The sequence below is a fragment of the Sylvia atricapilla genome, chromosome 3 (assembly GCF_009819655.1).
Source record: "Sylvia atricapilla isolate bSylAtr1 chromosome 3, bSylAtr1.pri, whole genome shotgun sequence".
Taxonomy (NCBI): domain Eukaryota; kingdom Metazoa; phylum Chordata; class Aves; order Passeriformes; family Sylviidae; genus Sylvia; species Sylvia atricapilla.
The window spans coordinates 510,124-526,264 of NC_089142.1; the positions used below are offsets into that span (position 1 = coordinate 510,124).

The 16,141-nt window shown below is 56.3% G+C and overlaps 1 protein-coding gene across 1 annotated transcript in view; it reads right to left on the bottom strand.

Moving 5' to 3' along the window:
- DTNB (dystrobrevin beta) overlaps positions 1–16,141 on the bottom strand; it is a 177,956-nt gene that overhangs the window by 7,130 nt on the left and 154,685 nt on the right. Inside the window, exons 18-20 of the mRNA XM_066314554.1 lie at positions 7,526–7,679; positions 4,039–4,128; positions 672–725 (exon numbers count right to left, since the gene is read on the bottom strand). Coding sequence (XP_066170651.1) covers positions 672–725; positions 4,039–4,128; positions 7,526–7,679 — 298 coding nt within the window. The remainder of the gene's footprint in view (positions 1–671; positions 726–4,038; positions 4,129–7,525; positions 7,680–16,141) is intronic.

The window sequence follows — 16,141 nt, forward strand, 5'->3', positions numbered from 1 at the left end:
TGATCCAGAATAATCCACCTGATCCAGAATAATCCACCTGCACCCAGAGCCATCCACCTGATCCAGAGCCTTCACCTGACCCAGAATCATCCACCTGATCCAGAGTCATCCACCTGATCCAGAGTCATCCACCTCTGCCTAGAGCCACCTGCACCAGAGCCATCCACCTGATCCAGAGCCATCCACCTGATCCAGAGCCCTTCACCTGACTCAGAGCCATCCACCTGATCCAGAGCCATCCACCTGATCCAGAATAATCCACCTGATCCAGAGTCATCCACCTGATCCAGTCATACACCTCTGCCTAGAGCCACCTGATCCAGAATAATCCACCTGATCCAGAGCCCTTCACCTGATCCAGAGTCATCCACCTGCACCCAGAGCCATCCACCTGATCCAGAATAATCCACCTGACCCAGAGCCATCCACCTGACTCAGAGCCATCCACCTGCACCCAGAGCCCTTCACCTGATCCAGAGCCATCCACCTGCACCCAGAATCATCCACCTGACCCAGAATCATCCACCTGATCCAGAATCATCCACCTGCACCCAGAGTCACCCACGAGCACGCCGAGGCCCCGGTGGGGCTCCAACAGGAGCCCACAGTGATCCCCCAGAGGAGTGAGTCAGACAATGCTGCAGAGCTCTGAGATAAGTTTGTCCCCTCACCTCGGTCCTTCCCATTCTGCAGCTTCTCTGTTTCTTCTTCGTCTTCTTCCTCTGCTTCAGGAATAAAACAAACCCAAAAAAAACCAAAAGGAGAAAAAGCAGACATGAGACAGGTGGGGGAGAGGAGAGAGGCAACCATGGAATTGTCTGGGTTGGAAAATCCCTCAGAAACCATCCAGTCCAGTTGTTCCCCCAGTACTTCCAAGGCCACCAGTGACCCCTGTCCCCAAGTGCCACATCCACAGGGCCTCTAAACCCCTCGAGGGGTGGGGATTCCATCACAGCCCTTCCCGAGAAGAAACTCCTCCTGAGTTTCCCATGTTGTGTGGTGAGAGCTGGGGTTTGCTCTGTGTAAGCCAGGATAAGGCAGCTGGGTTTATGGCAGGGTATTTACGCAGCAGAGTGGGAGCAGGAGGTCACATTCTTCTGCAGGTGGTGGCTTTATCTCCTTCCAACACTTCACTGAGACCTGTGCAAACAGCTGAGGCTCACCCTGAGGGTGGTGTCGCTGCTGCCCTGCCTCCTGCACGAGGTGTGAGACAGGGAGAAAGCCCCCAGTGAGAGGCACAGCTGGAGAACCAGAGGAGCCTGGAGCGGCTCTGACCAGAGGGGACCTCGCAGACACCTCCTCTGTGGCTTTGGGGACAGCACGGTGACACACGGGGGTCACACAGCTCCAGCGGGCCCTTGAAGGGAGAGCTGAGGGATCAGGGACAAAGGCAGACCCTTTGGAATAACCAGAACTGTGACCTGGAGCTCAGCAGTGGGTCAGGACAGCCAGCCTTGCCTCGGCTCCCTGCAGAGCCTCCTGGAGCACAGCCTTTGGAGCTCGGAGTAAAAACGGGCTCAGTGTTTCCCCATGTGTGGATGTGGCACCTGGGGACACGGGGCAGTGGTGGCCTTGGCAGCACCGGGAGAATGGTTGGACTCAGTGGTCTTGGAGATCTTTTCCAACCTCAGTGACTCCGTGATTCCACAATTCTGTGACTCCGTGACTCCACCACAGAATCATGGAATACCCTGAGCTGGAAGGGACCCACAGGGATCACCCAGACCCACGCCTGGCCCTGCACAGAGCCCCAACAGTCCCACCCTGCCCAGATCCCAAATAATCCCACCCTGGCTATCCCTGGAGCAGTGTCCAAACACCCCCGGAGCTGTGGCAGCCTCAGGGCTGTGCCCATTCCCTGGGCAGTGCCAGCACCCTCTGTGGGGAGAATCCTGCCCTGAGATCCACCCAACCCTCCCTGACAGGACAGGGCAGGAGCTCCTTCCCTTCCCTTCCCTTCCCTTCCCTTCCCTTCCCTTCCCTTCCCTTCCCTTCCCTTCCCTTCCCTTCCCTCCCTTCCCTTCCCTTCCCTTCCCTTCCCTTCCCTTCCCTTCCCTTCCCTTCCCTTCCCTTCCCTTCCCTTCCCTTCCCTTCCCTTCCCTTCCCTTCCCTTCCCTTCCCTTCCCTTCCCTTCCCTTCCCTTCCCTTCCCTTCCCTTCCCTTCCCTTCCCTTCCCTTCCCTTCCCTTCCCTTCCCAAACCTTCCCTTCCCAAACCTTCCCTTCCCTTCCCTTCCCTTCCCTTCCCAAACCTTCCCTTCCCTTCCCTTCCCTTCCCCAACCTTCCCTTCCCAAACCTTCCCAAACCTTCCCAAACCTTCCCAAACCTTCCCAAACCTTCCCAAACCTTCCCTTCCCAAACCTTCCCTTCCCAAACCTTCCCTTCCCAAACCTTCCCTTCCCTTCCCAAACCTTCCCAAACCTTCCCAAACCTTCCCAAACCTTCCCTTCCCAAACCTTCCCTCCCCTCTCCAGTGGGTCAGGATCTGGATCCTGCTCCAGAACCATCCACTGCAGCCCTGCTGGAGCCCTCCCCACCCTGCTCCCGTGGCTGCAGGAGGTGTCAGTGTGTCTGTCCCCAGAGCTCCCCCGGGGACAGCCGTGTGACACCCTGCTGGCTGCCATCAGCTGAGGATAACTCATGCTTTTCCTAATTTACACACACGACGCCGCTCCAGACACTTCCAGAGGAGCTTTCCATGGGCTCAGTGTCTCCTCCAGCAGGAGCCTGTCCCCAGCTCCGTTTTCCCTTCACTCTCAGCCCCTGGTGACACACGGGGCTCTGCAGCCCCCTGAGGTGGCTGGTGGCCAGGGAGGGTCCCCAGGGTGGCTGCAGCTGTGTCAGGGGCTTTGGGGATGGAGATCAGGGAAAGGTTTGGGCAGTGCCCTGGCATTGTTGGGGTGTGCTGGGCACGGACAGGAGCTGGACTCTGTGATCCCCGTGGCTCTGACTCAGGTTCATCCCACCGTTCCATCATTCCACAGCGTTTGCTGTGCCCTGGGAAGCAGAACTGAGCGGGTGCAGCCTCTGGGCAGAGGTTTGTTCCCCGTGTCTGAGCCTCGGGGGCAGAGCCAAGGTGATTTCTGGGGAGCTGGTGGCCCTGCCACAGTGCTGTGTCACCCACAGACACCTTTATGAAGTCCAGCTGCCAGGACACGGGGCTGGGAGGGGGATTTACTGCTGGCCACTGCAACACCCACCCTGGTCACGCCTGGCATCACCCCGTGTCCCTGTCACCGAGGGAGAGACCTTCACTAGGGGCTTTGTGCCACAGCTGCGGGGTCCAGCAGGGAACAGGCACCAGGAACAGACACAGGACACTTCCCTTCCTCCTCAGCAGCAAAGGCAGCCCAGGAACAGAATCCCAGGATCCTTCACCCCGCAAAAGTCCAGCCTGGTCCCCTGTTTGTCCCCAGCCCAGAGCACTGAGTTCAGCCTTTCCTTGGACACCTCCAGGGATGGGGACTGCCCCTGGAGAGCCCCTCTCAGAGCCTTTTCCGTGCAGAAACCCTCTCAGAAAGCAAACAGGCTGCATGGTGCCAGCCCTGCTGCTGACAAGGCTCGAGGGCCACGGGACACTTCCCTGGGTGCTGCCGGAGCTGCTCCAGCCCCAGCGGGGATCAGCTGCCCTGGCACAGGGAACAGGCACTGAGGGAGCAATTATCTGTTCTCCACATCGCTGTTTAACGGCAGGGGATGGAGCTGGCCTCCTGCACAGGTATTGGTGCGTGGTTGCATCATCTGATGGAGAGTCAGGGCAGAGGGTCTCACCTGCTGCCCAGGTATTGCAGGACTAGGCAGGAATTTGGGGACACTCACTCCAAAAACCCGCTCTGGCTCGTGACTGTGTCATTAAGATCATCCCCCAGCACTGCCCAGGCCAGCGACGCTGACCATAAAAATGATTTTTCATTGAGAACGTGGACAAACAACCCCACAATCCGCTTTTGTTTTAACAAAAAAACCAACAAATCTAAGGGCAAATCTTCAACCCGTGGCTTCCAGCTCTCCTTCTGCCGTGGCCTGAGCCAGCTCCTACCTGAGTGCAGCTCCTTCACCAGCGAGGACACGGTGTTGGTGATGGAATCAGCTGCCACCAGCAGGTCGTTGCGGAGGTTCCTCCTGGTACCTGGGTGGGGCAGACACAGCAATCAGGGATGGCAGCAGAGCCCTCGTGTCCCCGTGGCTGTCCCCACCCGGGGTGGCACCTGGGCGCTCCCAAAGGGGGACAGATGGGGATTCCTTCCCCCTGGAACAGCCCGGCTCTGCCCCGTGCTGTGATCACTGTGACACAGTGACACGGTGACACATAAACCACCAGTGACCAGCAGTGGCCCCAGCACGGCCACAGCTGGGCCACAGCTGGGCCAGGACAGCCAGGAGAGCACAAGTGGCACAGGGATCATCCAGCAGGGTGAAGGATGACGCCTGTGCCCTCCTGAAGGCCACAATCCCCTTGGATCATGGACGTGCCCCATCCCTGGAAGGGTTCAAGGCCAGGTTGGACAGGGCTTGGAGCAACCTGGGGCAGTGTCCCCACTGTGAACCAGCTGGGGAATGTTACCAAGCCCACCCAGACATCTCCTGGCTGGGATGCTCAATTATTTTATTAAGTGGGGGAAAAAAAAAAAAAAAAATTCGACATTTTATTCTGTTTCCTGTGTTCTCCACTGGCCTGATTTTGTGTGATTAATATGAAGTAGCACTAATTGTGCAGATTGCCTTTCCGGAAGGATCATTCCAGGAAAATGATTACAGGGTCTGGTCACCACGGTTTTTTTTTTTTTCTTCTGGTCGTTGAAGCAGCCCCACCGTGGTTACCACAGGAGGAACATTCCCCCTTTCTGTTGGCAGTGGTGGTTCTGAGGATTCCTGAGGTCTTCTTCTCTTCCAGGATGGTCCACAGCAGAATTGAATTTCCAGTAAGATGGTGGCCTCTGTATCTGAGTGTTTCACCCAGAAACCGTCAGGGTGTTTCATCCTACACCTGTCACACCTGGTCATCATCCAATCGTGGTAATCCTCTGCTCAGGGGAACATCAAGAGATCATCTAAGGAGGAAACTTTCCTAATCTCAAGATCTCTGGCATTCAGCTCCTCAAAGCTTTCCTGCTCTAGACTTTCCCCCATCATGGGGCAGCTCGTGGAGGAATCATGCCCAGGGAGGAAAAACAAGGAAAAACAAGCCCCTGGTGTTCCTGCCCTCCCTGAGCTCACCACAGCGAGAGGTGGAACCACCCCATCTCTGAGTGGAGATGCAAGAGTTAGCATCAATAATTGAGAGGTTTTTGCTGCAGTGGGGTCAGTGTCCTGAGGGCTGGCTGTGGGTTTCTTTTGGTCCTCACTGACACAGCGCTGCCAGGACCAGCACCAAACAGACTTCTGCAACTCCTGGCTCCTTGCAACACGTATCTGAGATGCTGTCAGGTGCTAAAACCCCGGGGAAACAACGAATTTTCCCTTTGGGGGACCTCAGCAGGTCCTGATGAAGGGGCAGTCGTCAGGGACAGGCAGCAATGAGCCTTTGGGTGGTTCCATCAGCTCGAGCAGGAGGAAGACGCTGCAGTGCCTCCACGGGAGGGGTTTGCCTCCTGCATCTGCCCAGGGAAAGGCAGCTGGACACAGAACCAAGGGGGATGGCCAGGGAAGGCTGGAAAAAGCCTGGAAAATGAGGAAAGATCCAGTATCTTCACGTCCTGCCATCATCCCATGCTCCAAGCAGCAGGAAGATCGTTCCCTCTCGGTGCTCCTCACAAAGAGAAGGGGAGCCACGGAATGGATCCTGTGGATTCTCCCAGGATCTGGCTGGGCTCAGGGTGCTGCTGCTGCAGGGCACAGAAAGGGGAGGGAGAGGCAGCTGCCAAGGGAATCAGCTCTGGGCTGCACCAAACGTGCTGTGGAGATGAGGAGCAGGCGACCAGACCAGCCACAGCAAGGGAGGAGTGCTCACCCCTGGAGCTGGGCAATGCCCCCGGCTCTCCAGGCTGCAGGAGTGAGGAGAAGACCTCCCCTGCTCCCAGAGGAGCTGCAGGGCTCCCAGGGGCCATCCCACAGAATTCCTGGGCCCAGGCTGCTGAGGGCTGCTGCTGCAGCACCAAACACCAGCTCCAAGTGCTGGCACCAGTGAGGTGTCCACTCCTGCTCCTCTGCTGCCACTTCCCTGCCTCTCCCTCACCTCCAGCAGCAGCTCCTTTAGGCACAGCAAGGACCATTCCAGGAGGATACATCCACGGAGCACTGAGCAATACAAACTGTCACCTAAACCTGTTTGGTTTGGAGGTGCACTGTCGTTTCTGGGAGGTTTTTTTCCATGGCTGGTTTGTTTGGAGAAGGAACCTGTCCCCCTGCCAAAAGGGATTTGATGCTTCTCTTCCCAATCCTTCCTCCCTGGAATGAGAAACCACCTCCAGCCCTGTGGCTGCACCTGAGGTGACCTGTCAGCTTTGGGAGAAACAAACCACCTCTGCAGCAGGTGAGTCACTGCCCAGGACTGGCCACGGCACGTGATTCCCCGTGGGATGTCCCAGGGAGCACCACGAGCTCCAAGGGATCACCACAGAAACATAAAAGCTGGAAAAGATCCAGTCCAACCTTTGCTGATTGCTGTCCATCCCTTGGCTGTGCCCACACAGAGGGGAGTCCTCACCCTTAGGGACAGGAGGATTTCCTGTGCTTCCTCTCAGGGGCAGAGAGAAGAACATCAAGGACAGGTGATGTCCAGCTTGGAAAGAGGTGACAGCCACAAAGAACCTCCATGTCTGCCAGAGACTGGCAAGATCAGCCCCTGCTGCTGTTCTGCTCCCAACTCCCACATTCCAGGATTCTCCTGGAGATGAAAAGCTCTGGACCAAGATGGGCCAACGAGGAGAAAGGACTTGAAACCCCTCGTGTTTGCTCTTCAACCACCAGCACTGTAAACACGACAGGTTTGTGGGTTTTATTCTTAAATTTCTTGTGGGTGTAGCTTCACTTCAGGCAAGATCATCTTCACAGGAATTAATTCCATTTTGTTCCAAAGATTCAAACTGTGCCCCCAAATTTGGTCTGGGGCACAGGAAAGGGGTTTGTGATGATTGCCTGGACGTGGTGAGTTACGTGTGTGACGTCCATGGGATCAGGGAACGGTTTGGGTGGGAAGGGACCTCAAAGATCATCCAGCTCCAAAATCTTCAGAGTCACCTGCCACTGTCCCAAGGTCACCTGCCACTGTCCCAGGGTCACCTGCCACTGTCCCAGAGTCACCTGCCACTGTCCCAGGGTCACCTGTCACTGTCCCAGGGACACCTCCCACTGTCCCAGGGTCACCTCCCACTGTCCCAGGGTCACCTCCCAGTGTCCTAGGGTCACCTCCCAGTGTCCCAGGGTCACCTCCCACTGTCCCAGGGGCTCCAACCCCAGTGTCCAGCCTGGCCTTGGGCACTGCCAGGGATCCAGGGGCAGCCCCAGCTGCTCTGGGCACCCTGTGCCAGCCCTGCCCACCCTGCCAGGGGACAATCCCTGCCCAAACCCTGTCCCCAGGGTGTCACCTGGCGTGAAGGCGTCCTGCAGGTCCCCGCCGAGTCCTGGCAGCGTGTCCTGGGCGCCGTGCGTGGGCGTGGAGCCGGCCGAGGCCGAGCGGGTGGGGACGGGCGGGGCACGGCCGTGGGTGGGCGAGGGCTGAGCTGAGCCTGCGGCCAGCGCCTGCGGGGACACAGAGAGCGTGGGGACACGGGCACAGAGCGTGGGGACACGGGCACGGAGAGAGAGTGACACAGAGCGTGGGGACACGGGCACAGAGCGTGGGGACACGGGCACCGAGAGACAGAGTGACACAGAGCGTGGGGACACGGGCACCGAGAGAGAGTGACACAGAGAGTGGGGACACGGGCACAGAGAGAGACAGAGACAGAGTGACAGACAGAGACAGAGGGCGTGGGGAGATGGACACACAGACAGACAGACAGACACAGAGAGACCTTGGGGACAGGGACAACAGCCCTGCAGAGCCAGACACACACACAGACAGACAGACAGGCAGACAGACACATAGACACACAGACAGAGAGACAGGCAGACACAGAGACCCTGGAGAGATGGGCACACACAGAGACAGACACAGAGACAGACACACAGACAGACAGACAGACACACAGACATACAGACAGACATAGAGAGACCCTGGAGAGATTGACAGACACACAGACACACAGACACACAGACACACAGACACACACACAGACACACAGACAGACACACACACACACACACACAGACACACACACACACACACAGACACAGACATACAGACACACAGACTGACACACACACAGACTGACACACACACACACAGACGGACACACAGACAGACAGATACAGAGAGCCCTTGGAAATGGGGACAAAACCCCTGCAAAGACAGACAGACAGACTGACAGACTGACAGACTGACAGACAGACTGACAGACAGACAGACAGACAGACAGACAGACTGACTGACAGACTGACAGACAGACTGACAGACTGACAGACTGACAGACAGACAGACTGACAGACTGACAGACAGACTGACAGACAGACAGACAGACAGACAGACAGACAGACTGACAGACTGACAGACAGACTGACAGACAGACAGACTGACAGACAGACAGACAGACAGACAGACAGACAGACAGACAGACTGACAGACTGACAGACAGACTGACAGACAGACAGACAGACAGACAGACAGACAGACAGACACACTGACAGACTGACAGACAGACTGACAGACAGACAGACAGACAGACAGACAGACAGACAGACTGACAGACTGACAGACAGACTGACAGACAGACAGACTGACAGACAGACAGACTGACAGACTGACAGACAGACTGACAGACAGACAGACTGACAGACAGACTGACAGACACACAGACTGACAGACAGACTGACAGACAGACAGACAGACAGACAGACAGACTGACAGACAGACTGACTGACAGACAGACTGACAGACAGACAGACTGACAGACAGACAGACTGACAGACAGACTGACAGACAGACTGACTGACAGACAGACAGACAGACAGACTGACAGACAGACAGACTGACAGACAGACAGACAGACAGACAGACTGACAGACTGACAGACAGACTGACTGACAGACAGACTGACAGACTGACAGACTGACAGACAGACAGACTGACAGACTGACAGACTGACTGACAGACAGACTGACTGACAGACAGACTGACAGACAGACAGACAGACAGACAGACAGACAGACTGACAGACTGACAGACTGACAGACAGACTGACAGACAGACTGACTGACAGACAGACAGACTGACTGACAGACAGACTGACAGACTGACAGACAGACTGACAGACAGACTGACAGACTGACAGACAGACTGACAGACAGACAGACTGACAGACAGACAGACTGACAGACAGACTGACAGACAGACTGACTGACAGACAGACAGACTGACAGACAGACAGACAGATGGGTCCCCAGCCCCAGCAGGGATGTGATGCTCAGGCCAGAGGTGCTGAGGGAGGTGGTGGCACAACGAGGGCAGAACTTCATGAAGTTATTTTTAATTTTTATCGATTTTAATCTATTTCCCCCTAATTTTATCTGGTTTTTATTATTATTTTTATCAAATGTTATCCATTTTTATCTGTTTTTATCTAAGTTAATCTATTTTAATCTATTTTATTTAGTTTTTATCTATTTTTGTCCATTTTGACATGTTTTTATAAAATCGTGCGCTTTGTAAGTTTTATGCATTTATATATTCATATCTTACATAAGTAGATATTTATATATTCATTTACATATACACTTTTATATTTATTTAAATATGTTAATATATATTTACATATTCACATATATGACATATTAGATATCTATTACAGATTTCTAGATTTCTAGATGTAATATATTACATATATTTATATGTAAATCTACATATATATTTATAGATATTTACGTATGTAAATTTATACATTGTATATATTTACACCTATTTAGATATTCATGTATTACATATGTAGATTTTTTTGTATTGCATACATAGATATTTTATGTATTTTAATATAGTTTTTTATTTTTACACTTGTATATTTTAGATATATTCATTTATTTTGACCTGTTGCTGAAAGAGTGGATTTTTAGATCTCATTTTACATTTTCTTCCAGTTCCATCTGCCCCATTCCTGCTGCGCCATCCCAACCCCCTGAGGAGCAGCAGAGGTGACAGTGCTGTCCCCAACACGGCTTCTGGTGTCCCCTCAGAGGTGAGGGACATCCCTGGGGGCTGTGTCGTGTCCCTCCTTGTCCCCAGACCCTCTGCAGCTCTCCCTGAGCTCAGATTTTTTCCTTTAATCCCCTGGAGCTGCATCCCACAGGATTTGTCTGCTCAGGGTCACAGCCCCAGCACCTTGGGGACACGGGACCCCGGAGTGGATTGGGCTGGGAGGGACCTAAAATCCCACCCAGTGTCACCCCTGCCATGGCAGGGCCACCTCCCACTGTCCCAGGGTCACCTCCCACTGCTCCAGGGTCACCTCCCACTGTCCCAGGTGCTCCAACCCCAGTGTCCAGCCTGGCCTTGGGCACTGCCAGGGATCCAGGGGCAGCCCCAGCTGCTCTGGGCACCCTGTGCCAGCCCTGCCCACCCTGCCAGGGAACAATTCCTGCCCCAGAGCCCATCCAGCCCTGCCCTGGGCACTGGGAAGCCATTCCCTGGCTCCTGTCCCTGCAGCCCTTGTCCCCAGTCCCTCTGCAGCTCTCCTGGAGCCCCTTTAGGCCCTGGAAGATGCTCTGAGCTCTCCCTGGAGCCTTCTCCTCTCCAGGTGAGCACCCCCAGCTCTCCCAGCCTGTCCCTGTCCCTGTCCCTGTCCCTGTCCCTGTCCCCACAGTCCCATCTCAGCAGTGTTCTGGGCCACCTCCTAAGGCTCTGAGGCTGGAGCTCCTGGGCTCTGTGCCTTTGGCTCGGGACTTGTCCTCGGCCACTTCGTGCTCCACTCCCGGGGACGTGTGGCTGTCACCGGGGCAACAGGGCCGGGGACACTGTGGGGACACTGTGGGGACACTGCTGGGGATACTGAGGGGACACTGAGGGGACACTGCCGGGACCCTGTGCATGGTGACACTGCTGGTACCTGGGCATGGTGACATTGCCAGCACCCTGTGCATGGTGACACTGCCGAGACCCTGGGCATGGTGACACTGCCAGCATCCTGTGCAATGGTGACACTGCCAGCACCTCTCACGGCGGTGACACCCCCGGCTTCCTGCACAGCAGTGATGTCACCAGCACCCCAGACATGATGTCACCACCAGTGCCCACGGAATGGTGACACCACCAGCACCACAGACACGGTGACACTGCCAGCACCCTACACAAGGTGACACTGCCAACACCCCAGAAATGGTGACACTGCCAGTGCTCCAGACACGGTCACATTGCCAGCACCCTACACATGGTGACACTGCCAGTGCCCCAGACAAAGTGACACTGCCAACACTTCAGACAGTGACACTGCCAACACCCCAGAAATGGTGACACTGCCAGCACCCTTTGCAATGGTGACACCACCAGTGCCCTGTGCAGTGGTGACACCACCAGTGCCACAGACACAGTGACACTGCCAGCACCCTACACACGGTGACACTGCCAGTGCCCCAGACAAAGTGACAGTGCCCCAGAAATGCTGACACCACCAACACTTCAGACACAGTGACACTGCCAGCACCCTACGCACGGTGACACTGCCAACACCCCGGAAATGGTGACACCACCAGCACCCCAGACAAGTGACACTGCCAGCACCCTTTGCAATGGTGACACTGCCAGCACCCCAGAAATGGTGATACCACCAGCACCCCTGAAATGGTGACACCGCCAACACTTCAGACACAGTGACACTGCCAGCACCCTACACACGGTGACACTGCCAGCACCCCAGAAATGGTGACACTGCCAGTGCCCCAGACACAGTGACACTGCCAACACCCCAGACATGGTGACACTGCCAGCACCCTACACACAGTGACAGTGCCCCAGAAATGGTGACACCACCAGCACCCCTGAAATGGTGACACCGCCAACACTTCAGACACAGTGACACTGCCAGCACCCCAGACATGGTGACACCACCAGCACCCTTTGCAATGGTGACAGTGCCAGTGCCCTGCGCAGTGGTGACACCACCAGTGCCACAGACACAGTGACACTGCCAACACCCCAGAAATGGTGACACTGCCAGTGCCCCAGAAATGGTGACACTGCCAGTGCCCCAGACAAAGTGACACTGCCAGCACCCCAGAAATGGTGACACTGCCAGCACCCCAGAAATGGTGACGCCACCAGCACCCCAGACACAGTGACACCGCCAGCACCCTTTGCAATGGTGACACCACCAGTGCCCTGTGCAGTGGTGACACCACCAGCACCCCAGACACGGTGACACCACCAGCACCCTTTGCAATGGTGACAGCGCCAGTGCCCTGTGCAGTGGTGACACCACCAGTGCCCTGTGCAGTGGTGACAGCGCCAGTGCCACAGGAGCTCCAGGGACAGGGCTGCTGCCGGGGGTGGCCGCAGCTCCGCTCATCCCTCGCCGCTGTTTGCACAAACACCAAACCCGGCCACGTGGAACACTGTCACGTCCAAACTGCATTAATGACTGGGGACTGAGAGACATCAGCCACGTGTCCCCGTGCCACAGTGGAGGGGACAGGGCTGTGGGCAGTGAGCAGAGCTTCTCCCAGGAAATGTCAACCCCAATGTGCCACACCGGCAGCGTCCCGGCCCCCAAACACCGGATCAAACCACCCCAAAAGGCACAGAAAAAGGTGAGAGTCTCTGAGTTTGCTTAAATTTGGGGCAAAAGCCTGGAGTGCTCCCAGTGCAGGCCGTGGGACAGGGACGGGACAATGGCAACTGTCACCTGTCCCATGGCTCTGGCTTGGAGGAACTGACTCTGGCCTCCTCTTCCTCCTCTTCCTCCCAGACTGAGCCTCAGCAGCCACTCAGGGGACATGGAAAAGTGAGAAACCCGAACCAAACTCCTGCACCAGAGATGGGCCAGGACCAGGGCTGTCCCTTCCCCAGGAGGGAGCAGAGGAGGGGCTGGCAGTATTTTCTGGTTTGAGTATTTTCTGGTTTGAATATTTTCTGGTTTGAATATTTTCTGTTTTCAGTATTTTCTGTTTTGAATATTTTCTGTTTTGAATATTTTCTGTTTTCAATATTTTCTGGTTTGAATATTTTCTGGTTTGAGTATTTTCTGGTTTGAATATTTTCTGGTTTGAGGCTCATCCCCCAGGTCTCAGCTCGTGCCCTGGCACTCTCAGCACTGCTCCTGTTACCCCTGGACACTATGGATGGTGGCAGGTGTGGGGAAAGGAAAAGTCACAGACCTTTTGTTCTTTAGAATCCCAGAATCCCTGAGGGTGGAAAAGAGCTCCAAGATCATTAGTTCCCAGCTGTGCCCAATGGTCACTTTGTCCCCAGCCCAGAGCACTGAGTGTCACACCCAGGAATTCCCTGGACACCTCCAGGGATGGGGATCCAACCCTCCCTGGGCACATTCCAGGTGGAGAGGTGAGAGCTCAGCTCCTGGAGGCAGATCTCAGTGCTGACTCTGTGCCCCAAACCACAGCTGCCTCAGCTGAGAGGGGACAAATTTCACAGCGTGTCACCAGCTCAGCCCAGCTCCCGTGTCCCCACCTTGGCCACCGTGGGCTTTGCAGGTCATTGAATCCCAGACTGGTTTGGGTGGGAAAGGACCCTAAATCTCCTCCAGTGCCACCTCTGCCATGGCAGGGACACCTGCCACTGCCCCAGGGACACCTCCCACTGTCCCAGGGTCACCTCCCACTGCCCCAGGTGCTCCAACCCCAGTGTCCAGCCTGGCCTTGGGCACTGCCAGGGATCCAGGGGCAGCCCCAGCTGCTCTGGGCACCCTGTGCCAGCCCTGCCCACCCTGCCAGGGAACAATTCCTGCCCCAGATCCAGCCCTGCCCCTTGTCCCTCTGTCCCCTCACTCCAGGTGTGCTCAAGGGACACTGTGACCCCCAGACACGCCCAGGCTGGCAGTGCCCACTCCTGTCACATCCAGATCCTTTTGTGGCCCACATTCCTCTTTGAGACACTCTGTCTGCACTGACAGTTCTTCGAGAAAGTGCCCGAAGACTCGGATTTCTCATTTTTAATGGTCTCTAAGCGCTCGGCAGCAGCTGGCGGGGCCCATTTGCATTCCACGGCCAGCGGAGCAGCTCATGATGCTGTTCCTGGAAAACACAGTGATTGTGAGAGCAGCCCCTGAGGTCACAGCCACGGCACATCCTGAGGGGGATGGGGACAAGGGGACAGGGCTGTGTCCCCCTCCTCGTGCAGCTCCCGGGGTGCAGCCCCCACTGCTCCCGAAGAAAGGTTGGAATTGTGGAGCCGTGGAGCCATTGAGGCTGGAAAAGCACTGTGAGACCACTGAGTCCATCATCCCCAGCACTGCCCAGGCCACCGCTGACCCCTGTCCCCAAGTGTCACATCCACAGGCCTGGAAATCCCTCCAGGGATGGGGAATCGCCCCCTGCCCCGGGCAGCAGTGCCAGGGCTGGACTGTCCTTTCCAGGGAGGAATTGTTCCCAAAATCCAACCTCTCCCTGCCCTGGCCATTGCCTCCTGTCCTGTGCCTGTTCCCTGGGAGCAGAGCCCAGCCCCAAACCCCACGGGCTGAGCTCCAGCTGCACATCTGTGTGGCTGCTGCAGGGACTGTCCCAAACCTCTCCAGGAGGAAATAATCCCATCTCCTCATGGATGATGCCTTGGATGATCTCTCCAAGGCCACAGTCACCACACGTGGCCACAGCCTTTGGGGGTGGACAGGTCCAGGATGGAAAAGGGACCTGCAAGAGCCTCCCTGGGCTGAAAAGGATCTTGGAGGGTGATGGCTCCTTCCTGCTCACGGCACAACCTGACCCCACCTGAGCCATGGCAAGGAGGGGCCCAGCAGAGCTGAGCTGGGCTGTGCCACCTCTGGGGTGGCAGCAGGGCCACCTGTCCCCTGTGCTGGCACTGCTGGGACACCTCCAGTGCTGGGGGCAGCTCTGGGCCCCTCCTGACAAGGGACACCTGCAGGGGCTGGAGCGTGCCCAGGGCAGGGAATGGAGCTGGGAAGGGACTGGAGCCCCAGGAGAGGCTGAGGGAGCTGGGAAAGGGGCTGAGCCTGGAGATAAGGAGCTCAGGGGGGAGCTTTCCAGAGAAAAGAAAAGAAATAGAAGAGAAATAAAGAAAAAGCTAAGAGGGAAGGGAAAGGGAAAGGGAGAGGGAGAGGGAGAGGGAAAGGGAAAAGGAAAGGGAAAAGGAAAGGGAAAAGGAAAGGGAAAGGGAGAGGGAAAGGGAAAGGGAAAAGGAAAGGGAAAAGGAAAGGGAAAGGGAAAGGGAAAGGGAGAGGGAAAGGGAAAGGGAAAGGGAGAGGGAGAGGGAAAGGGAGAGGGAGAGGGAAAGGGAGAGGGAAAGGGAAAGTGAAAGGCATCTCTTTTCTGTATTGATGTCCCCTCCTGTACTTCATGCAGCATGTGAAGTCCCCCATGCCAGTGTCCCTTCCCTGGACCCCGAGTGTCACCCAGGAGAAGCCTGGCCTTGGCCACAAGCGCAGAGAGCAGCAACTGGAACCTGTGAGGTGGCATTTCCTCCCACTGACACCTCTGTGCCACCCCCAGCCCAGGGCTCTCTGCTGCCACAAGGCCGGAGGACACGGGGAAGGGGCAAGGATGGAAATCTGGGCAAGCTGGGCTGCTGGAAAGGGTCCCTGCCCTGGGCAGGGTGTGGAACAGGAGCTCTGAGGTCCCTTCCCCCAGGGCAGCCTCTCACTGTGACAAACAGCCTCTCACTGCGACACTGATGGTGACAAACAAGGAGCCTCAGCCCCGGCTGAACGCACCGAAACCAGTCCTAGAAAGCAGCCGGTGTGCAGAGAGAGCAAAGGCACCTGGTGCAGCAGGGCTGTGCCAGCCCGTGTGGGAGGACACGGAGCTGTGCCCCTGCAGGGCTGGGCACTGAGCTGGCACAGCCCCACGGGACCCTCTGGGGACACTCGGGGGCTCCCCAGGCTGAGTGAGGAGGGGCTGCACAGAGGACAAACAGCTCACACCCAAACCTC